General features: G+C 37.8%; 1 protein-coding gene across 1 annotated transcript in view; it reads left to right on the forward strand.

Moving 5' to 3' along the window:
- Positions 1-25,424, forward strand: part of LOC101855611 (deleted in malignant brain tumors 1 protein) — an 82,467-nt gene extending 57,043 nt beyond the window's left edge. The window contains exons 35-46 of the mRNA XM_013082430.2: positions 5,073-5,405; positions 6,189-6,361; positions 7,322-7,481; positions 9,659-10,021; positions 11,653-11,871; positions 14,260-14,370; positions 15,040-15,192; positions 15,667-15,837; positions 18,443-18,769; positions 19,684-19,836; positions 21,835-21,993; positions 23,746-25,424. Coding sequence (XP_012937884.1) covers positions 5,073-5,405; positions 6,189-6,361; positions 7,322-7,481; positions 9,659-10,021; positions 11,653-11,871; positions 14,260-14,370; positions 15,040-15,192; positions 15,667-15,837; positions 18,443-18,769; positions 19,684-19,836; positions 21,835-21,993; positions 23,746-24,491 — 3,068 coding nt within the window. The 3' untranslated portion in view covers positions 24,492-25,424. The remainder of the gene's footprint in view (positions 1-5,072; positions 5,406-6,188; positions 6,362-7,321; positions 7,482-9,658; positions 10,022-11,652; positions 11,872-14,259; positions 14,371-15,039; positions 15,193-15,666; positions 15,838-18,442; positions 18,770-19,683; positions 19,837-21,834; positions 21,994-23,745) is intronic.

Raw genomic sequence — 25,424 nt, forward strand, 5'->3', positions numbered from 1 at the left:
TGGTTTTCCACACAGGTGACAAACAAACTTTTCCAGATTGGAAAACAGTTGTGAAGAAACAGTTTCAGATGTTCCTAGCTCCTTGAATGAAACAGCAAACTCTGGGTGCTTGTGGAGAATGGTGAGCGGCTTCACCTTTCCTCTCTGGACAAAATCGCTAGACTCCTTACATCCAAAGAATGCATGGAGTCCAAGAATAGAATCCTGTAAATGTGTTTCCATTTTGTCACAGAGCGTCTGAATGTGTAGACATCTTCTTTTTTTCCCAACCCCTGTGTCAAAATTCAAACTGTGTGTGAAATGTTGAACACAATGCAATCATCGGTAGAAAGACATCAGTGTCTGGGGACCCAATAATGATGTCTGTGTCTGGAGTAGCAATGTTCTGATCAGAGAAGATGGCATGCACGATCAGTAGTGTGTCTGCTTCCTCATGGCTAGAGGGTAACTCTGGAACAGGTCTTGAGTCTGTAGTCTTTCCATCACTGCTACTGAGGACAAAGCACTGTTGGTCACTTGCAAAGTATATTTCTCTGTTCAGCAACATCATTGCATAACAATCTTGTTGCCATACATAAAGTAAGAACTGTGTCAGTTGCCTTCTGTTTTCATTATTCATATGGAACACTTTGAAATCTTTGATACTCTGTTATCAAGGTGGGTTCCACTTCAGAATTGATAAAACATGGGTCAAGCTGTTTTTTTGGGAATATGGATTGATCCTTTCTTTGTTCTGTCAACCTCTGGTGTCGGCTGGGGAATGTATGGCTGCACTTTGATTTCTCGTATGACTAGTCCATGAGTTGAATGTGTGGTTCCAGTTCCTGATAAAGTTTCCTCATTCAAGTCAAAATTGTCCCAACAGAAGTGAGTGATGAGGTTGTTGTCAGGCATGATGGATTGGGGCAAACTACCTGAAGAAACCTGTATACTGTCACACATGGCAGTTTCCACTTCTAAGAGAAATGAGTGGGATACAGAATGTCCATGCTGGTTTAAGATATTGATCAGCTGAGTGTTTCCTGTTGGATGACGGACACATATATACCAATCATAATATGTTTAGGCTTTTTCCATTCCCCCTTTCGTCAAACTGTAGCATATGTCCTGACCTGTAGAGACAACTCTCCTGTGGCATCTTGTTGCCTGTTGTTTTCCATTCTTGGAGTAAAGAAAGGAAAGAAATATAATTGTTAATACTTGTGGTATCTGCAAAGTTTCTGTGCGCAGATCTGTGTCTGCTGAAAGCCAAGGTAACTTTTGACTTTCATTGCATCCATCAAGAACAGGTCGTCGTATCACCTTTGCCACTTCCATAACAAGTCTCTCTTCAGAGGTCACATTTTCAAAGGCAACTCCGACAGCCAGCCCAGTTGAAATTTCGTCAGAGTACTCGAGTTCACTTGTCCCAGAATATCTCTGCCAGAAGTTGACCCTGGACTTGACGTGCTTCACAAGTTTCTCCTCAACGTATATGTCTTGTAGTACTTGTAAAACTCTGGATAATTTGTTTGCATGAAAGTGCTATACATCTCTTTCAAAAGACTAATCCTAACAACAAGGACCATTGCAGTGACATGTTCTTCCACAAACTGACGGACGTGCTGAAATGCCTTGGAGTAGGCTTCTTCCTCTGCAGCTGGAGATTTCTTTTTTTTCTTCAGCTGCTGCGTTTTCTTCTCCAGAACAGTATTTAGATGTAGAAGCTAGTGAATGTCGATCCCCCTTACGTGTGTAAGCTTTTCTAGATGGCTCATGATACCCTGCCTCTTGGGCAATGAGAACAGCATTTTCAATTTGGCCCCGAAGTTTTGAGTCAGTTTTTCTGTTTACAGCTTCTTTTACAGAGGCTTCAGATGTTCTGGTAACACATTTGACAAGTTTATGAACTTTCTTGGTTCCCATGCTGTCATGTGTCCATTCAGTTGTCTTTTCACAGAAAAGGCATTACATGAGCAAGAGGCGTGTTGAAAACGATTGCTTTACTTTTTTCCTAGTGGAACAAGACCCTTCTTGTGCTGATTTGTCAGACTCTCCTGGTGAATGCCTTTTTCTTAAGACTCCTCAAATTGATGAATGTATTGTAGCAGTAATCATGGAACCCATGTTGAGCAGAGTCAAATTCTGTCGGTATTCTTTCACAAATTGAGGATAGTCTATCACTGTCAGTTTCTGCAAGACACCGTTGTCTTTTTGATTTTTGAATGGTGTCCCAGCGTCTCTCAGTGAGAGGTTTTGTTTCATCATGGACTTTGAAGTTACAGTTATGCACTCCACATGTCCTTTCTTCAAGCTGTTCTTTCTTTTGAGATTTTGACCTCTCTTTCTTTGATGTCAAGGGAACTGATTTCAGTTCTACCTTGCTTAATTTTGAACATCCCATTCATTCTCTGAAGCATACTCGTATAAAGAAAATTGTACATTGCTAGAAAAACCAGACTTCAAATTTTTCACCTCAGTCTTCTTTTAAATTAGCTTTAACTAACAAAATGTTTTTCAAGACACCTTGATCATGCCCATATGATTGATCTAGACTATATCTGAGACAAAAGTACTCAGGCCGCCTTTTTGACGTTTTTAAAATGACGCGCGGCAGTTTTGTATTTTTTCAATATAGCAATAGCAAGGGTCATAACTCCTTAACTCATAGTTATTTTGCGCAAAATCCTTCTCATTTTGTGCCTCAAACTTCGAGTCAAAGTGTGTACCTATAAGAAAACTATTGTACCGGGTTATAAAAGATCTGAAGCAATAGAATTAATCATTTCTATAGATTTTGAGAAATCAGCCTTTGAATTTTCTTTTTTCCTCTTTGCATCTTGTAATTAATTAGCAAAAGTATTTTTTTTACAACACTTACATCATCTTATAATATTTGAGTTTTACATCATATGAAAGTACACATTTTCGGCTTCACAGAGAACCCCAAAATAAAAATCAAGTATTTTCGTAATTTCTGGACAATCAAGGGCCGTAACTCTGTAGATTGCCAACATTTTGGTGCCAGAAAATCATGGTGGTGAAAAATCCCCAGGGGGGGGGGAGGTTCACTCCCAGTAGCCCATAGCCTATTAACTATACTACCCGAAAGGACATATTATAAAACAAGACACCCATGTATATTTAAAAAATCAGAACTTACCAACACACTGTAATTAACAATTAAACAAATGAGTCTTGAGCAATCACTTAAACCTATCAAAATTTGTTGTTTCTCTGAGATCCTGAGGCAAGGTGTTCCCCTTTTCTGTTCCTCTTTCTCACTCCTGATTCTTTCTACTGCTACCCCTGGTGTCTTCTTACTTTAAGACTCACCTCTGTTCTTAGAATAGGTAAAATTGAACACCTAGCCTTCTCTGATAATGACGAAAAATTACCGAGGTCTTGTGTACTTATTGCATACATGACTTCTTCTTCTTTTCGATCTCATCACACTTGAAGTCCGGTATCTGTGTTATAATGGGCCGTCCTGCTCAGTTCATCTGTCGGCCTGTATAGTAGTGTCAGTGGGGTTGGCCACGTTTCCTGTCTCAGGGCCCTGTGTGTCTTGTCTTGCAGTGCTGAGGGATGTGTTCCACTGTTTGGTCCACCTCTCCACACTGGCATTTTGGTGATTGTACTAGTTTAAAACATCTGTACATATGTTGTCTCAGTCTTGTGTGTTGTGTTCTTAGTCAGAAGATAATCACTTGTTCTTGGCGGGACAGCTCGTGGTAGCTATCTGGTGTGTGTGGTGCTTTACTTTACTTTACTTTTCCGATCCAATGGCCATTTGGGTTCTAGCCCTTCGGTCTGTCGATATGGCAAAGAATTAACAGGTTTTAATCAGCTGTGCTTTGTCGCTGTATAGAGTGTTTCCGATGTCTGGGGAGGCAGGTAGGTAGGTGCTACACAGGTCACAAAGTGCTGGGCAGTTAAAGAGGTGGTGTGGTACTGTTTCATCCTGGCAGTCGCACAACGGGCAGTCGGGTGGGGTATCCTTGCGGATCCTATTAAGGTAGGAATTTAGTTGTATGTGTTGTGTTCGCAGGCGAAATATCGTGACTTGTTCTCTTCTACTCAGGGAATTTATTGCATCTTTAGAGTTGGGGGCTGTCATGTGTGCAAATACAGTTCTTCCAGTTTTGCCCATTGCCCATCCATTCAGCCACTGTTCCCTGGTGTTGCATTTGATGATGTTCGTAATGGTGCTTTAAATAGTGTATTTATAATAGTTTTTATTTCTTTGCTTACATTAAAGATCTCATGGTGGTTCTAAAATAGATATGAGTAGGCTTCAGCCGCCACCCATGCAAAATTCAAAATTAATTCCTATCACAACTGAAAATACTCTGGTCAATATAAAAAGTATAGAGTACTTTCAAAATTGGAATGTGGTTGCCTAAAGGCAAAGAGCCCTACAAAGTTGGAAAAGTGGGCATATATAAATAAAGATCAGTTGCATTGCAGGTTGAAGAACCTTCAGTCAATTACCCCCGAGATCAAGAAGGGGAACGCAAAAAAGAAGAGATCCTCTCCAACTGTGTTTTACGAAGATCATTGTCTCTGAGAATTCTTTTAACATAGTCTTCTGTACTTTGTAAAATGTCTACAATGAAATTCTATAAGTTTATTTCTATCAATGCACTTTCTGCCTTGACAAATTATGTTTTGGACTGTAACTAAATAACAGAAATTGCACCAAGCTAAACAAGAGTTCTCAATAAATTATATAATCCATTAACAGTGGTGTATTTTTTATATATCTGATCAATAAGCTACTATCTGTGAAGATTTGTTTCCTAGCTACAGAATCCTTCATGTGAATGTAATGTCTCTCTGAGATTTTTGTCCACTAGGTTATAGTATTGAAGTACATTCTAACTTGCTCTAGTGACCACCTGTCTAAGACAATCATTTGTACAAACAACCACCTCCTACCCCCCCCCCCCTTGTGTTTTTCCTGTATGATAATGATACTGTCTAAGAGGACCACCTGTATAAAATAACCACCTTTCTCCGAGACAATGCGTGGTCTAATTGGAGAGGTGTGACTGTTTATACTAAATTGTTTTCTCTTATTTATCTTTTAGTGAAACTTGAAAGAGCAAGTGGGATGGAAACCAACCACGGTCCAGTCAACTATTATTATTCAAACAAGTGGTACCGAGTGTGCAGTGATGGCTTCACTGACCTGTCTGCCCGCCTCGTCTGCCAGGAAATGGGCTTTTACGATGGCCGCTCTCTGTGCTGCTCTGCTTATTCAGGAGAGACAGTTTCAGGGCGCAAGATACTCCCAAATATAACTTTTGAGTGTGTGGGAGATGAGACTTTTATTACTCAATGCAGGCAGGAAAGTGAATGTATTAGTGGTTACTACGCTTCCGTGGTGTGCTTGGGAAAAGATGACAACTTTGACGAAAATGGTAAAAAAAATTGCTCTGTAAATTTTTCTGCTTATATTGCTTTCTAAAAAAAAATTATTATCGTACTTGGTTACACAGGAGGAGGAAACTAAGCTATTCAACTGTTTTGGCTTTTGGTCTTGTGAAGCTTATCATGATCTTTAAATTAAGAAGTTTCGATCCCTTCCTATAAATGTGTATGAGCTAGGTTAATTATAATTGTTATTTTTGCCCTCACTAAAGTTTTTCCTTTAGTTTGTTCATTTTTTAAAATCTTTAAGAATGGCTGTATTATTGTTGCTAATAAACTTGCAGATATTATTAGTATGAATTTTTCCTGGTGTGTAGTGATGTCTGTAAATTATGACTTGCAAGTTACTGTCATGAAAAGAAGCTTATTACCTGTTAGAGCAGAATAATAAGGCGAACCCTTTTGACTCTCTCATTTTAGCTATTTTTTTACCCTTTTTGATGTATAAGGATAAGATGGGGGGGGGGGGGGCTCTTTACTGTTTCCTGTGGGGTTTTTAAATTCAAGAAAGGGTTGGGTTGTTGTTGGGTGGGGGGGGGGGGGGTGTTATTAGTATGATTAATTTTTGTGAATTTATATTGACTTATAATATACTTTATATTATTCTCTTGCTTTGATTTTTAAAGGTTTTTCATATTACATGTGTTTGTTATACAAGTGAGGGAGGAAAAATAAAACTATGTCCTGTAAAGACTAATCTTGTCTATAGAAAAGGGAATCACTTTGTGATGCTGAAAATTGAATGCTAAATAATTAACTTGTCTTTATAACAGAATACCAAGTTACAATGAGTCCAGGTGAGGAGATGAAAGGGGCGCTTGAAGTATCTCACCTTGGAATCAAAGGTCGAATTTGTAGTGCAGGCTGGACAGACAAGGAGGCTGACGTATTTTGCAAAAGTCGGTCATTCAAAGGAGGCTCTGCTTATCATCGGTCATACTTTGATGTAAGTATGATCAGTATATTTCCCTTAGAAGATTGTAATTTCTTTTAGTTAAGAGAGTTAATCAACACCGTTATGGTCGTGTAGTGCTGGGCAAAAACATAAAGGACAGAGAGAAATAAATATAGAAAGGAAAAACAGAGAAGTAAAACTTTCCAATAGTGAGGCATGATGGAGAGACTGTTGGTACAGAATATGACTGCAATGCATGACTATATTGTTGTAGGCATTATTAAAAGCTCTGAACCTATACTTTTTGGACTGGTCTTAATACTAATCTTTGTAAGTATTTTTATTATTTAAAGCGGGTGTTTTATATTCTTTCGAAACTGGAGACATTTAAGTACTGAGACTTAATTAACCCTTTGAGCCCTCGCCACCAGTACACGGGTGGCACACTAAATTACTCATATTCCTGGCCACCAGTACAATGGTGAGGGAGACTTTATCCCCAAACCGGCCTTCCTGGGACAAAACGCATTTGGAAACCGTGTTTACTACTCAAGACATTACCATTTATTTTGAAGATTTTTCAGAGTTAAATGCTAGTAATGATCAGGGAAAATGTCAATTTTTTGTATTCTCAAATTGTATGTTTTAGAAAATAAAACCAAAAGTGGTTATACACAGGTAGGCGTACAATTTATCACTGGTTGTTTGAGGGGCTTGTGGACAAAATATGTAGTCAGAAAGCTATAATGATAGCCTTCATATTTATTAGGTCTACTCAAAGTAAGTTAGTATTTTTTGAATGGCATAAATAGCCAGAGGTGGGTAATAATAATCAATTTGTTCAGAGATCATCGTTTCAATTGAATGCATAATCAAGTAAACTTTACATGTTTTTTTCATTAGTTAGAGAACTTATGTTGAATTTATTATCGTGATCTCTGGTTGAAATATACAGTGATGCATAATATATAATCATTAATGTAATCAACAATATTGCTTTCTGTCACACAGGAGTATATCTCCTCGAAATCAATAGGTCCTTTACTGATGAGCAATGTCATTTGCAATGGTACAGAGAGAGATTTGACAGAGTGTTCCTTCAATGACAGATCAAACCTAGGCAACTGCTCAGATTCCCATACTGCTGCTGTGTATTGCTACAAGGAAGAAGGTATGCTACAGGGAGAGATGGTATTGTTGACCATGAATGGGCTGGAGATATAAATAGCCTAATGGCTCTCAGACAGAAGATAGAACTTACCTGCTGGCTGGATGGCATTTATGTCCATCTCACTTTTCCATTGATCTTTCAATTGAAGGTTTGGTTTAATGAATGTTGATGCTAAAACTCGTAAGTGGACAACCTTCCCCTGAAATATCTTTTTTTGCATTCAGTAGGACATGACATTTGTACAAAAACAAATGATGAACTTAGCCAAGCTGGTCCTTTAAAACTATGATCTTGACTTTTTTACAATCATAGAGTTTTGTTAATCAATATATTTAAATAATTTACAAACTGCATTTTTTCAGGGGATGTGATTTTTTTTTTTTTTATGCGAAGGAAACAGCTCTCCTTTTCATACAACAAATGGCTATCTTGATAATATGTTTTGTAGTTAAATTCCCTATAGCCTAGGTTCAAAATTGTGTATTTTATTGTCTTCATTTGGTTCCATGAGATGGATATATTTGAAAGAAAATATATTTCTGGAAGGTTGAGAAAAACATGAATACCAAATGCAAAGAATTCACAATCTTCTTCTTTTGATCCAAGCATGTAGCCGACTGCTTTGAAGGAAAAAATATGATACGCATTAATAAGTTGAAAATAAATATGTGTCACAGTACAGTGGAATTAGGTGCTCATCAGTTATATTGGTATCATCTTAAAGCTTGATCATTTGTTTTGTTTTTGAAGAAAAAAATACCATTCTATCAAGGCGTTGTTCAATTTTTGGGCTACAAAGTTTTTGGTATCATCTTAAATCTAAGATCACTTGTCCTGTTTTTGATGGAAAAAAGTACCCATGTATCTTGAATAGAAGTCGAAATATTTCCGAGCAAAGGAGACGCGGTTGCCTGGTATCAGAGGTAAAAATTTTAATTTTAAGAAAAATGGCAACCAAAGTTTGGTGACTTCCTAAGCTTGAGTGTCTTTGGAAACTGCAAATTTACATTTTTAGTGCTTTTGGTCTACATTTTTTGGTAATACCTATGGAGAATGTGTTTTTATATTGAAAGAAAAAGTGTTAATCTGAACCCCCCCTCAACAAAATAACCCAACGGTTGGGAGAATATTGGTATCTTCCATTCATTATTTTGATGAGCATCTGACTTTACACCTATGAAGACTTTTCCTGCCTGCAGTGCACTATCTGGGTGAATCATTTATACAGTGGAATCCTGTTATAACGAGAAGGAGGGGACCGGTGCAAAATGTCCGTTATAGCAGGATTCTCGCTATAAGGGATATAGTAATAAATTCAAGGAAAACAGTAAAGTAGGCCTAATCTATGAGTTTGGTGTTCGGTTTATTTCTTTTTGTTATCTCCCCTGATGAGGATCTTGTTTCAACATGGTCTCTAGGTCTTACTTGATAAAAAATAGAATCAGGTTTCTTTCTCTAGTGCTATTGATGTTGACTGACAGCTTGTTGGCGATCAGAAAGAAATGGCTCTGGGCTAACTCACCCGCTGTGTTTTCCCCCACCCCACCACACCCTGTGGTGCATTCCGTCTGCTTGCGCACGTAGCACATTGGCTCCATCCATCATATTGCTGTGACCTCTCCATCTCCTCATCTGTGAAATGAGAGGCATGGTAGGCCTAGATAACCTAGACTAGGCCTACGCTGGCCTATCCCTCGATGCGTTCTGTTTGTCTGCGCATACCACACCCTCCCTACTCAAGCGCTCCGGCCTTCATTGTTGACACACATGGGCTCTCCCAATCTTTGTTTCGCCAGATTACCAACAAGTTTCTCAACTGGCGAGGTTTTACAGAACATATAATTGGCCTATGCACTGTGCACAGCAGCAGCAATATTCCGCTATAACCGATCCACATGTTTGTCTGATTGCGCAATAGCAGTATTTTATATTTACAAAGATAAAGAAGAGAAAAAAACGGGGTTTTAGAATAGTGTCTTTATAACAGACTTCTCGTTATTCCAGCACTCGTTATAAGTAGACTCCACTGTATTTATTGATTTACAATCAAATTCGTCAAAAAATGATTTTTTAATGGCTTTTGTATTTGACTTGGCTTAGCTTGAGTTGCAAAGTGTGAATTAACATAGTTGTGGTATTTGTCTATCTTTAAAATTTCACTAAATTAATATCCCCAGGAATCAAATACCGCCTAGTGTTTAATGACACTTTTGATCAAAGCAATTTTGGTCGTGTGGAAATGTCAGTTGATGGAAAGTGGGGCACAGTGTGTGATAAAATGTGGAATGACAAAGCTGCTCGAGTCGTTTGCAGAGGGAAGAAATTCCGGGATGGTGCAGCGCAGAATAATGCTCCTTATGGAGGAGGGGAAGGACCTATCTGGCTACACTCTATACAGTGCACTGGAGAGGAAGCCTATTTACATCAGTGTGCTCATGATGGCTTCTATGAAAACCCTAATGTTTTCGGGAATTCCTTCTGGTTCATAAACCCTTGCAGCCTTCACTCCAACGATGCGTCTGTCTTTTGCTTCAATGACGGTAAGAAAGTTTGTTTTTTTGTCCTCAAACAGGCAAAGCCACTCCTCAAAGTTTGGGGAAAAGGAGGGGGGGAGGGGAGGATAATTGAAAACCTGGATTTGCAAGGTGTCATTTTAGTTATACAATCTTTGGCATTTTGGGAAATAGAATTTCATTTTTGGTAATATATTTATTCAGAGCATGACTTGTGGTGACTTTTTAGGAAGGATTTTCATTTTTCAAAGTTTTGGGTAAATAACCCCCCACCCCTCAAACTATCTGCATAGACATCCATGGGTTTTTTTTTAGGTTGGGGGATTCATAGAAGACCCTGTTTTGTCACTATATACAGACGATAGTATTTGTACTATATCTGTCGATTATCTGTCACTTGTAATGACGTAGGTTGTGGCTAATTGGACCAACCTTTGTCAAAGGTAGCAGAAGTGATAATTGGGAAAAGACTGATGATCTTCACATTTTATGTTATCCTTATCGTCTCTTCAGCTTGAATTTTTTATTACAATAGGTTTTGTTAATAAATACAAAGCTGTTCAACACAAAATTCCTGTTATCATGAAAGTGTTTTAAATCATGGTTTTTGTTTTCTTTTTATGTGCTATGCATTGAGAGTTCATGTTACATGAAATCTGTATGGTACAAAGAAATTCTTTGGTTCTCTGAAGCTTGTGTTATCAGTTTTTCTGTACCTTGAAATTCAAAACAATGCCAATGAAAAATAACTGAAAACACATATATGTGAGTGCGCCTGGTGAAAGGTACCAAATGACGCATTTATTCAAACCGAGATATCAGGCTTCAAAGGTCAAAAATAGAATTTTTGACAAAAACTAAATTCCTTTAAAAATGGATACTTTACCATTACTTTATCAATATTTACTAGGACTTGAGTTTATTTTATTTTAGAATACATTTTTAAAACGGGTTTTATAACACAAGGTACATTGCATAATCCAAAATAATGTGTGAGAAAATTGGTTTTCTGAGTAAACGCTGAGGATGGTTTCTCTTGTCCATTCATAAAGTCAACCCAATCACATTGCATACCAAAATTTAGGTCATTCTCTCCCCTCTCTAAAGGCGAGTAGTGCACATGAATATAAGAACGTGTAAACAAAGCAAAGCTTTGGGCATCCACACCCTTTCGTTTTTTTGGAGAGCAAATTGTATAGTGGCGAATTTGTTTTGAAGACATAATATGAACATTTTGAAGCTGTTCTTTTATCTTAGCAGCTTTTTAAAGTTGGTTTGTGAGTAGCGAATGTGTTGTCAGGTCGTCTCGAAGCGCAGATCTGTCTATTTGAAGCCGTTTTTCTCGCAACTTTGTTTCCGTACCCTGCCTTACAAAATCACCCAGATCTAAAAAACTACTGAAGATTTCTTTAAAATTCAAAAAGGATATTGTTCAGATATGATCCGTTTACATGCTAATGCAAAAAACCGGGATACTTCAAAATGCGTCATTTGGTACCTTTCACCAGGCACACAAACATAGAAACCTACAAGATTTTTTGTCTGTTTCGTTGTCCAAAAACTGTCCATGTTAGAAAAGGGGTGCAATATGTTTTCAGTGGAATTTTCAAGGTGCAAAGAAATATATATTTACTTCCATAACATTTTGTACATTACAGTGAAACTGGATCAGCCTTTGGAACAAAGCTCTGGTGGGCTGTTGTACAATATGGATGACAAATGGAAGCATATTTGTTCAGATGAAAGCTTTTCCAGAAAAGAAGCTATGGTAGCATGCAAAAGTCTTCTTCAGGACTATGTTGATGGTGTGCCCATCCAAAAGGGAGTGTTTGGCGAAATGGAAGAACCTCTTGCCCCTGTGTCCTTCTCCTGTTCAGGTGAATTTCTGTCTCACATCTGGTTGAGGCTGCTTTGTTTTCATTTGTACACTTTTGATAGGGTTGGGTTGTAAGGGGGGGGGGGGATTATGTACTTCAGCATCTAACATGCACAAACAGAGAAAGATATAAGATATATATAATATTGTGTTCACCCACACAAACACACATTTACTCACTACTCACATCCTTACATGCTCTGGGTGAAAGTCTTCATTAAGTGATTGACTTTCATCTTTTAGAAATCACCGAAGACAGAAGTTTAATCTTGTGGATTTCTGGTCATGCTGAGGATTTGAAATATTAAGTCTCTGTGACATGAGTTTCATTTTCCATGAAACAGATGTTAGCCTCATTAGGTAATCATGCTCCTGAAACCCATTTATTTGAAAGAGTAAAGAAGTTTAACCGATCCATCTTTGGTAGTAATAGAAATGGCTTTCTGACTGAAGATAATTCTGTGTGTGTCTTGTGCTGGTGAGTTTTCCATTTGTAACTCAATTCCCTACACTAAGGGGGAAAAAAAAGCTTCTGTTTTCTCTCTCCTTTTCATTGTCTTTGTTGGCTTGACTCTAGTGTCAACATGGACTTACCTAGAATCAAAATGGTCCACTCCATAATTGTACATATTGGAGATTGTTCCCTTGAAGTGTGATCAATGAAACAACGTGATTTTAACAATACTATTCAGAAAGACAGAAAGATGTGGTAAATATCTGATAAATAATATAATTAACATTGAGAAATAGTTTCAGTTTGAGGGGAACGTTTTTTATCCCCCCCAAAAAGACAATCAGATCCTTCTTCACAATTTTTTATTTTCATTTTTGAGAGGAGAAAAGGAGGCTGGGTATTTTTTTTAAACTGCACTGATAAGCGATATTAAGTGCCTAGGTCATTATGTTACCTATGGTGACTGGAAATGTGGGGTTACAGTTTATGGTGACTCATGGTTATGTAACAGCTATATATGGTTTTCAGTCTATTAACTGATCTGAATGATTTTCACTCAAACAATAGATCACCCTTGTAAACAAACATCATTCACATACACAAGACATACATACTCACATGCACAATCATACATAATTCTGTACGCTTACCCTCATACATCAGCAGACACATGCACACACAAGCATACATGGGCACAAACACTCTCGATGGCTCACTCACCCACACACACACACACACACACACGCACAACCACGCCAAATTTTCATATTTTTTAAACAAGCTCGTTATGTTGTGTTTTAAGAGCTCAGAGTTTAACCCAATTCACCCCGCCTTGCTGCATCAGTACATTTGAGTCCATACTGGCTTGCAGTGAGGCGGGGGGAAAATTGGTCTGAACTCGACACACTAAACTTAGACACGCATTGTACCCAAACTTTTTAGGGTATCAATATGAAATTTCCCTTAGATTTTACATAAAATGTTCTTTTGATTGAATTTCATTAGAGAGAAAGATCAAGGAAAGAGCAGAGAAAACAATATCATCCGACTGCGACTCATCAACCCTCGATTTAGCCATAGCAACTTATAGTAAATCTATGGTCTAGATCTAGCTTCTCTTCGAAGTTTTCAAGGCACTTATAAAATCAATCCAATCTCCTTGTTTTTCTAGATTTAGGTCTACTTTCACTATCTTTGCCGTTTATGCCTAAAACAAACTAAAAACAGTTCTTGTATTTCAACAAACACAAAAATAGCCGTGGCACTGTTGTTTTTTTGTGGCAGTTTTTTTCTCCTTCTCGTCATGATTTGTGGTTACAAAGCAACAAAACTAACTTGTAGGCTACTTGACGAAAAACTGGATCAAAACAGGCTTGCAAAAGTTTTTAAAAGCTACTAGCGTCCTATTATTTTCAATAGAAACCTGGATAAGTGGTTAGGACTCGATTTTATGGACTGGTATTTTGATACGACTATTCTCGTAACTTGGTGGACGGAAGCGCGCGGCAGCTATGCAGCTATGAATATAGCCTACTCGTAGCTCGGGTGCAATGGATTAAGGCCAATACTGACAATCTTATGTTCCTCAAATTCTCCAGAGACTTTCAATCTCAGGAGATGACCAGCATATTATAATATAATGGATTGGCCTTTTACTTTAAATTGTTACCAAACATATGGGCTTGATTTTCTTACGGGGAGAGTATTTTAATATCTCCGTGGTTCTGCAGATGTTTTTCCTTTACACGCTGGATTTATCATTACATACAGTGTAGAAGCACCAAACTCCCTAAATTATGTAAATTGTGTTTTAGGGTGCATAAGACATTCATAATTAGGTCGGAGATATTTTAATTTTTTCTTTTTTATGGCATTTTTATCACTTATTTTTTATTTGAAGTCTAAATGTTACTGTTTTTGTCTTTTGTAATTCAGGAGAAGAATCCACTTTATCGGAGTGCAGTCATAATACCGCTTCCCAGTGTGCTTCAGAGACATACATGTCAGTCGCTTGTTTCAAAGAAACTCTCACAGACAGTGACTTTGGTATGTGGATATATGTGCTCAGAGTATGCTTGTTGATATGCAGACAGAGTGCGAGAGGACGATTCGCTGTTAACAGAGATTAGATTTAGCACAGTACACCGCCATGAAGTGGCACATTTTTTGTTGTTATAAGAATAAATCAAGATGATTTTTATTCTTTGATGAGTTGTATAAGTGTAAATCAGACTTAAAATTTAAGACTTTTAGTTCTGCAATATACTTTGTTTACTACAATCATAATGGGGTCTATGGTTCCAAACAAAATGCCTGTCTGATTACTCTGCCCATGTGGCAGGTACTAGACTTTTTGTTCCTGAACCCCTATCTATATTCATATATAGGAATCTTGGTTGTCACTGATTTTCCAACTTTACCCAAAGCCAGTCAAATATTTTGTTCTACTCCACACAAAACACGGGTCTATCACAATACCAAACATTGCAGGTATCTTGAGTCAGTTCATTTAAAACAATGATTTTTATTTCCTGTGTTCGGTATTATTATTTTCACTAATAGACCATTTGTGTGATATTTTTTAACAGCCTAGAACAGTCATAAGAATGAGAATAATGGATAATCTGCTCTAAATTTGCTACAATATATCTCAATTCTCCCCTAATCGTGGAGGTTCAGAGCTGAGCATCATGCATTGTATAATGTTCTCCTCAGAGTTTAACCTGACCTTGTCATCGGACTCTATAAGGACAGGTGATAACCATGGCATTCTGGAGGTCAGAGACAAAGGAGCATGGGGTCGTATCTGTATGCATGAGTTTACTGATGCAGAGGCGTCTGTGGCTTGCAAGTCGCTCAACTTCAAAGGTGACTCATTCAGCTTACCTCTACTCTGTATACAGATTATGGAATATAGATCAAAACTGTTGATAGAATAAAAAATGGATTGTCATATAGATTGAAGAGTCAGATTTTATGTACAGCAGTTGTTATTGCTGTTATGCATGATCCTTGCTAATCTCTGTTTTTGAGGTCAGTAAAATTTAGCATTGTTAAAGTTGAAACTGGGAATGCATTATGATTCTTTAGGTAATTGAGAGGAAAAATAAAAAAACATGAGTTCTGATACTTGATCATTTTCTTTTTTAAAAATTATCTGCTCAGGTTTCTTAAAGTGAACTTTTTGTTTATCAAAGTGTAATGTATGTATCTGCCTTTCTTTGAACTTTTGCACACTGTTTGTGTGCATTTGTAGGCTATGTCTAACTTCATATTTTGAAGGCAAACCTGTATACTGAAATTCTCATAGCTATTCTATCCTCATTAACTATCACATTGCAGGTGGCCATAAATATCTTCATCTGTTCCGCAATCGTCTCCCTATTTTGTGGAGTGGAGTGAAGTGCAGTGGATCTGAGACTTCCCTGGATCAGTGCATGCACAGCAGCATAGACAAGGAGCATTGCCACTACAATGCTAATGACGCCGGAGTGGTCTGTTATAAATCTGAAGGTATCCAGTTTTGTTTCTTTTGTTTAGATTTGACAGGCTCTATGGTTTAGGGACCAAAATTGCACTCTCATGTGAATGTTTGATTCCTAACCGTTTTTATTACCGAGCTTTTCATTTCTATTTTACCTTTTCAAGATATTCTGTTATTTATAGGGGATGCTTTTGAATCATCTGTTCTGGGGTATAGCCCCAATAAAACTTTTTTTCTTTTTTTTTGGTAGAGGGTTTTACGGCGCTCGCAACTGCATAAGGTTATATGAGCGCCAAGGGGTGGATGTCAACAGAGAAGTTTTTACAGGGAATCAGACTTATTCTGCTCACCTCTCTAGCTTCAACAACACAAAGTCTGCTTCGACTATCCAGGCACCCCGGAAATAGCAGGTCACAAGAGTGTGACAAACATACAAAAGAAGTAGAGGAAAATGACAAGAGTAAGGATTACGAAAGAAAAAGCAGCAGTTCCCTGTTGTAGATCAGGCACAGTTATGAGCATGACATGAATCAGCCCATTTACAATTCTAATGTGCATGAACAAGAAATGTCGCCCCTTTGGGAATGGCCTAAAGACACTTCAGTCCGTGGCACTACCCCGGGCGGAGAATAAAACTTTGCTGAGACCTTCATCATGACTTGATTAGTATACACATGGCATTAACCCACACATGCCAAAAGCCTAAATGTTGTATATGGGTATACGTTATCATATTATTTTCAGTTTTACTGCGTGCAAGGCAATCAGTATGATAATCAAGTGCCCCATTTGTGCAGCATTCTCTTATATACATTTATTTCAACTGTATCAAGTTACATTTTTATACTACGAGAGAGAGAGAGAGAGAGAGAGAGAGAGAGAGAGAGAGAGAGAGAGAGAGAGAGAGAGAGAGAGAGAGAGAGAGAGAGAGAGAGAGAGAGAGAGAGAGAGAGAGAGAGACACCGACCTTGGCTCTCAAATAAAGGATCTTTTTATTTCTATGCCATAGGGCTAAATAAAAGTCAAAAACAGACAATTCAAAGAGACACATTTGCTTAAGGTTTGTGAAGATGAAATGTCTTTAGAACATAAATCTCTTACAGACAGAATATTTTCCTCTATTATGACACCATTAATTGTTATAGGGAAGATGAGAACAAGAAAAGAAGACCCAAAAGTTCTTTTGAGAGCCAGAAAAAATTGTCCATTTTCTAAAAATGAGAAAAGCAACTAAAAAAAAATGAAGCTTCTGCTTTTCTTATTGTTATAATATGTATAATTTATATTAAGGTGATGGGTAAATTGACTCTGTGCTCTTTGCTTTCTGTGGGAACTCAGTGAGCTCCCATGCAACAGTCACAGTTCACAAACGTAATGATGTAAAGTCAGGTGAAACTAAATTTTGTAACTACTAATTAGTGAACACAGTTGTCTATGACTTGAACATCCTTTTCAATAATTCTTAAACCGGAGATCAGCTGTGTTTGTTGCATATGCTTTATATATTTTTTTATCGCATTTTTGTGGGGGATGGTGAACATGACAACGGTGAGGATGATGGATTTCAGTAAAGGCATATTGAGACAGAGGCAGATATATTGCATGTGCAGACCCAGGTCTGGACTTAAACTTCACAATGATTGTAGTGATAGTCAAGAAGGAAGGCTACCATTTAACTAATTGGACCTTCCCTTAAAGAGGAGAGGATATAATCTTGCTTCACAGTGGTGAGTTATGATGCAAGTGATGGCCTTAAACACAAAGTGGGACAGATGTGAATGAGCATAAGGTCTTGTGAATTGAGTCTGCTTTAGCTTAGGTTCAGGGCGGTGTACATAAATATAATCATATTACATCTTTACTTGTCTCATGGGAATGATGAGACCAAAAAGCACATCTAAAAAACATGCTGCATAAATTCATATAAAATTTTCAGAAGAACCATGCATACTGGAATTAATGTTTTATTCTGATGGAGTCTCACCTTAATTTTACAATGAAATTAAAGGAAACTATATTTGGGGGATATATTGTTAATATACTCTTTGTTTTACAAAACAACATGCAAAACACTCATTCAATTTGACACATGTTCAAAGAAAATGTTCCTAGTTCATCTTTTATTCCTTTTCCCACAACTAGTTGTGAAATATTACTTTTTTCCCTATTGTTTCGTTGTTGGGTTTTTTGTTGTTGTTGTTGTGGGGTTGTTGTTTTTTTTTTTGGGGGGGGGGGGGGGGGTTAGGGTTGTTGTTGTTTTTTGTTTTTGCTTACATGCTTGTCAACTGAGTTGTGAGCCTTAAAAAGATCTAGGGCTTAACAATTTAAGGATTTGTTTTGTTCTCATCAACTTTTGATGAAGAGTGAAGTATAAGGCTAAATCATCCTAATATCTCTTTTGTCATTATTTCCTGCAGGCTGGGGGGAAAAATAAGACTGTTTTTTTACCTCTTTCATTAAAACAAAATTACAAAGACCCAATATGCTACTCTCCTTGCGGGGTCTTTTTTTTCATTTTGATGTTTAGAACTGGTTTGGGGTTTTTTTTAAGGGGGGGGGGGGGGATCTTTGGAAATTTTTAGTGAAGTCGATATTGTTCAAACTGGATTTTAAGTATGGTTGTCTTTTTACCAGGAGTGAAATACAGGCTCACAGGAGGCAAAGACCAGAACTCTGGCCGAGTAGAAATTGGTGTAGATGGCATCTATGGCAGCATCTGTGCCATCAACTGGCAGCAAGGAAACTCAAAAGTCTTATGCAGATCCATGGGTTACACGGATGGCATCCCAACCTATGACGAAAATCCGGATCTTGACTACCTAGCGCCCGTAATGAGCTTCTTTTTGTGTGAAGGCACCGAGGACTCTCTTCTGAGCTGCATTAATTCAGGATTTGATGATGGTGCTCATGTCTTTGTATGTGGTGGAAGTGCATATGCATCTTGCTTTAAAGAGGAAGTCCGTAAGTGCTTTGAGAGCTTTCTTATTTAAGCTAAAGGAAGAGTTTGTGACTTTCATTTTAACTGTTGAATGCACTGAGCACAACTTAATGTAAGTTTTCATTTAGGCCTATATTGTAAAAGAAAGCCTGGTAATATCAGGATCCTTCAGCATCTCAGGCTTGTTTTTGTTTCCCAGTGGTATGAAATTTCCCTGTGTATTATACAAGCCATCTTTTGTTCCTTCAAGATTTGTCTTCATGTGTAACGACTGATTACGGTGATGAGAATCAGATAGTAGTGTGTAGTGCGACTTCTTATGCATATAATTCTTTATCTTTAACTTCTGTGAGGCAGCATGGTAAAATTAAGCACCCGTCAAAATACAGAAATCGGAGAAACAGGCATTTTTCCGCCGATTTGGAAGTCTTTATGGCATTTTTTTTGGCTCAGCCTCTTTTATATTCATATAAAAACACATTTCCATGTGAATTTTACTGAAAAACATTGATTAAAGACTTAAGATACGTCTTTTTTCTGTTTTCAAGGGCTCATTAGCTATTGGAGTTACCAAACTTTGATGCCCATTTTCTTGCTAATTTTACCACTAAAACCAGGAGACCTCACTTCCTTTTAAGTTGCAAATATCTTGAGTTCTATTTATGATAGATGGATATTTATTTCTTCAAAAGCAAGGCAAATAAATCAGCTTTCAGATTATACCAATGACTCGATATGCCCAAAAATTGATGTGCGCCTGATTCCACTCGCGTTGTGACATATTTTATAATAATGAAGCAAGAGTTGTATACCTGTGGAGATTGAAATAAAATTTTTTGTATTGATGTGCTTCTCTTTATGTTTAACAAGTTTGTAGAAAAGAAGAGCTTTCTTTAAAAATGAAAATATGGCATATATGTTTATTTCTCCTGTACAGAAATAACTGAAGTACGGCTGCAAGGCGGTAACAGCACAGCAGGGCGACTGGAAGTCTACGTCACTCCTCTTAATGCTTGGGGCACAGTCTGCGACGACAGCTGGGATGACATTGATGCCGGGGTTGCTTGTAGACAGATGGGTTTTGATGACGGTGTGTCCTGTGAATTCTTTGTTTGGTTTTATTTATGGTTTACTGCTGTTAAAATAATGGCAGGCCTAACTGAAAATCATTGTTTTAAATTAAATGACTCAAAGTACCCTCGTCTTGTTCTTCCCCCATGCTTATCTGTCTGCAAACCTGGATATGTTTCAACTGTCTTCATTATTATTCATTTTCGGGAGGAGCGACCCTCAGTTTGGCCGATTTTGGGTCAAGCTATTCAAATTGAGATGTTGGCTGATTTTTTAAGGTCAACCAGTTCTTTTTTTTTAAATAGCAAGGAGACAATTGAGAAAATCTTTATTCTCATTGTAAATTGCCTTTGAGAAGATGAGGGTGGGTTAAAATGTTGTGAATTTTCACAATAATTGTCCTTTTTCTCAAAATATCTTTTTTTGTGTGCAGTTTTTCTCATACTCCTTCGGATCCTTAGTTTTCATCCTTTTGACTTGAAACTTTTAGGAGTCTTAGATGGCAAGGCTGCCCTCAATGCAAAAGAGAGATATTTGCAACAAAAAAACCCAACACTTTTTATATCCATTGGCAAGTCGTTTCGCAACCAAAATTTTAAAAAGGTTAATATATACATTGGGAAAATTATCTTTTTTTTTCTTTTACACTTATTTAAAAATACTCTTTTATGTTGATAGGGACTGGTTCAGGTATACTCTCACAAAATTTGGTCAAATTAGATCAGTAAACAAGAAAGTTTTAGGGATTTGAGATTTATTGTTTATTTTCAAGATAGCAGCCGTTTTCATAGCATACGTATAAAGAGATTTTTCTATGCCTAACTTAAATGTGTACTTAGATTTGATATCGGGCAACAAACATAGGAAATGGACCTCGAAAGGTTCGCTCCTCCCGTTAAAGAAAAGCTTAACCTTTTTTTTTCGGTTTCAAGAAATAAAACAAAGTAATATTGTTGTTGTTGCTATTGATCCAGCAACTTACAGGTTTTTGCCCTTCAGCCCAAAATAATATATGGAATGTAGAAATGTTTAAAAACTTATGTTGTCCCTTATAGAGTGATTTCAAAGTCTGCTTGAGGAAAAAGAGCAGCTCTAACTTACACAAGTGCTGTGCTTTTAAAACATTGTGGTTCCCTGTCTCATAAGGACAATCATACACCTGGTAGCCGACTTTGTTGAAGTGGGGTGGAGTAGGGTGGGGTAATCAGTTTTGTGATCAAACTGCATGCAGAGGATCAAGTTTGACAAAAACTTCATGAAGTCATGGAATAATTTTAAACCAAACACCATGAATATTATTTTTTATTCTGCTGTTGCTCACCCCTTCAAGATCTCAGTGGAAGTAATTGTAGTATACCGTATACCACTTATGAACTCACTTCCCTCACCTTCCTCTCCTCTGGTTGCCTCATGGTGTTCGCAAAGGTTCTTTTACTTATTTGAATTGACCAAAGTTTCTTTGGTGTTAGACAGAAATTTCAAACTTTTATCATTTTTCTTTTATAAACCAGACTGTGTAGATCAATGCTTCTTCAACTTTCAACTGCCATGGTATGTTTGATATACGCAACATACAAACATGTTTTCTCAAACTCTGAGGTTTTCATCCTTATCCAAGAAGACTAAAGGCTAGATCCTTATCATTTTTCAATTAATTATAAGGATGTGAAGTGTTTTCTCATGGCCATGCCCACATGGTCCCGGCCTGACTTTGAACCAAGTACTATGGAATGAGGGGCTAGCAGAAGCATTGTGCCACTAGGGCAACACGTTTTCTCTGTTTTTTGTTATGATGAAGTCAGGGAAAGTGTCAGCAAACCACCCTCATCAAGTATAAGGGGCAATGTACATGTGCACAAACAAGAAGGAGACAACAGTTTGTCAACACTGAAGGGTGATGAGCTGTTTAACATTATAGTCACAAACATTTTCTTTGGTTATATTAGACACATTTATGTTGTTTCTGTTGTCTCTAATAGAGTACAATCTTGTTTTGTTCTGCTTTTTTTTCCAACAGGCATCGTCATGGAATCAGATTATGAAACAGGAACAGGGAACATTTTCCTAGATAATGTGGAATGTTTGGGAAATGAGACCAATATTGGGCTGTGTAAATCGACAGGTATCAACGCACACAACTGCGACCACTCTGAGGATGCTGGTGTTGTCTGCTTTAGTATGTTTCTCATCCTTTTCAAATTTTATTTACTTTAACAATAGTTCCAAACATGCTGAGGCAGAAACTTATCAGGGCAGAGTCTTTGTTTTTGGACTGGTATTTGATAAGTTCTAATGAATGAAAGCTGCTCAAATTCTCAGCAATTTTAAAACACACTATGACTCACACTGATATGATTCAGCGTATATATCTGTGCAGATGATTGGAGAGTGTCACCTGTACATTGTTAGTCTTTCTTCTACTAACTGGAGACATCTATTGATAGTACAGTCAAACCTGCCTTAACAAAAACCTGTTTAAGACGGAAACCTATCATAACGGAATCTCCCCTTTCCTCCCTTTATGAATTCCATTATAATTACCTCTATAAAACGGAAGCCTGTCTAACGCAGAAACAGAAAGAGAAATTTCTTCCATTTAGAGAATTTTTATACCTGTCTAAGAAGAAAATGCTTTACCCACTCAGCCCTGTTTTGAAACAAAACAGTCAAGTTTGGAACCATTGACTCTAATATTTACGCCTTGCCCACCAGACAAGTAAGGGGAGTAGGGGTGCAATTTGGAGGTTAGATATTAACTCATCCATGTAAGCCCTTTGCATTGCAGATGGTCAGGGTGGTACGGGTAGGAAATCTCACCAGTGCCTGTGAAAGTACTCAAATGGCCCTCTAGCTCAGAAACTTTCATGAGTAGCCAGAGGCCAAAGGAGTGAAATTGTTTGACCAATGCCAGTCGAGAAAAGAGTTCCTCAAATCATTGTTACATGCTCGAGAGGGGTGGCATTGGTTGACTGTGTTTATTACACTGATAGGTGGGGCTCAGGGTGGAAGCAAAGGAGATGTACTGACGTCTCTGTGTTTAATAGGTCAAAAAGCGGTCCTATGAAATGCAGGAACTGGTGGCCATGGATGACTAGGACTGATGCATACCATTATCAGAGAGTATAGCTTTTGAGAGTTGTGAAATTTTGACCACCATCTCCCCCTAAATTCCCCTGTCTAAGACATAATTTATTTGGGGCTCCCTTGTGACTCCATCTTGCACCGGTTCAAATGTGTTTTTTTCTTGCCTGTTTGGAAAGAGTTTTAGGGTGCTTGAAACTGCACAAGCAATGTACAGTGGACTTTGGATTCAATAAAGTCGTCGGGCCTGACATTTAATTTCGTTTAGTCCGAGTGTTCGTTGTAGCAAACATGAGGTTCTTGTGTAGATAATTAGAGGCACTGAACAAGTAAAAAAATATGGTGTATCGACTTTCTCAGTCAAAAGTAGTTTGGTTTCAAATGAGAGGTATTTTGGTTTCTTTGATGCCCAACCGAAGAAATGCTGGAAAATTCCAGGAAAATACACTTAACTCTTATATAGTTGAAACCGAGTTTTAGTTGAATCCGAGCTAGTTGAATCCAAGTTCCACTGTATTCGGATGTACATACATGGTGGGAGTATCTCTAATTTCCATTTTTTTTGGTTTCAAGAAAGTTACAGTGTTAATGCTTACACCTTCTCTCTCATCCACATTTCTCTGTAACACTTCTAGTTCTAGTAACTGCTTATGTAATACATGGACTTCTTTGAGGCAGTCATGACTTTTCAGCAATGGATGTTACTGATTTACCTGTACTCTGTGTTGAATTATAACATATTGGTATTTTACCTTTTGTTCACCCTCTTTTCAAAATAATTTTGTTTTTATTCCATTGTAATTAATGTAAGTATAAACAGTGATTTCTATTTTGGTTTTTCTTGTAGATTATACAGAGACTACAGTGCCACCCCCTGCCTCAACTCCATCAGAAGTCTCAACACCAAAGCCCACAAAAAGTCCGGCCACAACCAAAGCCCCTACACAGTTACCTACTACTCCCCCAACAAAACCACCTACTGCTCCCCCAACAAAGCCCCCTGCTCCCCAGCCAGCTACAAGTCCCAAGATAGAGTTCACCACCAAGCTGCCAACTACCCAAGTCAAGGAAGTCACAACTTCACAAATCACTCCGACACCGGCCATACCCACAAAGCTCCCAGGTTCGGGAGAGAAGAGGGATCAGAAAGATAGAAAGACCAAAGTTATCATTGCTGCATGCATTACTATTGTACTGGCCATTGTTTTGGCTGCTGTGGTTGTTTTCCTGGTCTACAAGTACAGACTGAGGACCAAGCCTAGTATTCCACATGAGCGCTTCCACGATGACATCATAGAGCACAGTTACGACGGCTCTCTGACCATGCAAAATCAGATGTACAGCATGTCACAAGGGGACCCTGATGACCCAGTGGTTCAGTCCATGAACGATGGCTCAGAAATCCTCATGGATCCTTCGGGTTCCGTTTCTTTCTCAAAAGGAACCACTAGTCCTGAGGTAGATGATGATGCACCTCAGGAAGGATTTTCTAACCCTCTGTACGGAGTTATGAAAAACAGTGCTGAGACATCCGTGGACGCGGTTACTGTTGATATGAATGGATCAGAGCCTTCAAATCAGACTCAGACCTAATGAAAGCTGCCTAAAGTATATATAACTGGCCCTAGTGTTTCTTAAATGTTGAGGGGCTGTATCAGACGACATGTTACTCTAATGAATAAATTTTATATCCAAAGAACATGTTGTTGCTGTGCTCAAACTGAGAATCATTTCTATTTAACATGTTCGTCACTTGTGATAGATTTAGAGATGGTGAAGTGTGATCTATCCTTAACTTTTGTTGATTTGTTTGGTTTTTGTTATGATATTGCCTTTTTTCCAGTAGAGGAAAAAGGGAAAAGAAGAGATTGATTGGCTTTGTAACTCTGCTGTTTGTATTTTGCTTTAAAACAAGTTTTTTTTTTCTCTCTCTAAATTCAAGCTATTTTCATTCAGGTATTGTTGTCTAGCCAGCTGTTCATCTTGGCCTTGCCCACTTAATTATAGAAATAAATATATCAGTCTGAAATATTTCTTTACAACTGATTCAGATTTGATTAATTTTCATATATCGAGATGAAAAGGAATGATAAATCCACATTTTCCTGTAATGTCAATCCACTTCTTTTGTTGTTGTTGTTGTTGTTGAAAAGGCTTCAATGCTGACTGAGTTCTAAAAGATGTGGGTAGACTTGCTTTTTGTGTTTTTGTTATGCATGTCACAGATGCCTACACCACAATGACATGATGTTGAGCACATAATCCTATTACTGTATGACCCAAAAAGTGGGCTTCATTTTCTAAATAAATGGTATGTAAATGGGATTGAAATTATCTTGAGTACACAAATGTGCATTTAGAACCAGTCTTTCCTTTAATGAAAATTATACTGTTTTTGTTTTCTTAATATCCTGTTGTTTCATGTGTATGATCTGCCAAATTGTAACACATATATTATGTGTTAATGGTACAATGAATGGGTATCTATTAGGACCAGCTCAACATATTTTTTTTAGGGGGGGGGGG

This window comes from Aplysia californica, unplaced genomic scaffold (assembly GCF_000002075.1).
Source record: "Aplysia californica isolate F4 #8 unplaced genomic scaffold, AplCal3.0 scaffold00008, whole genome shotgun sequence".
Lineage (NCBI taxonomy): Eukaryota > Metazoa > Mollusca > Gastropoda > Aplysiida > Aplysiidae > Aplysia > Aplysia californica.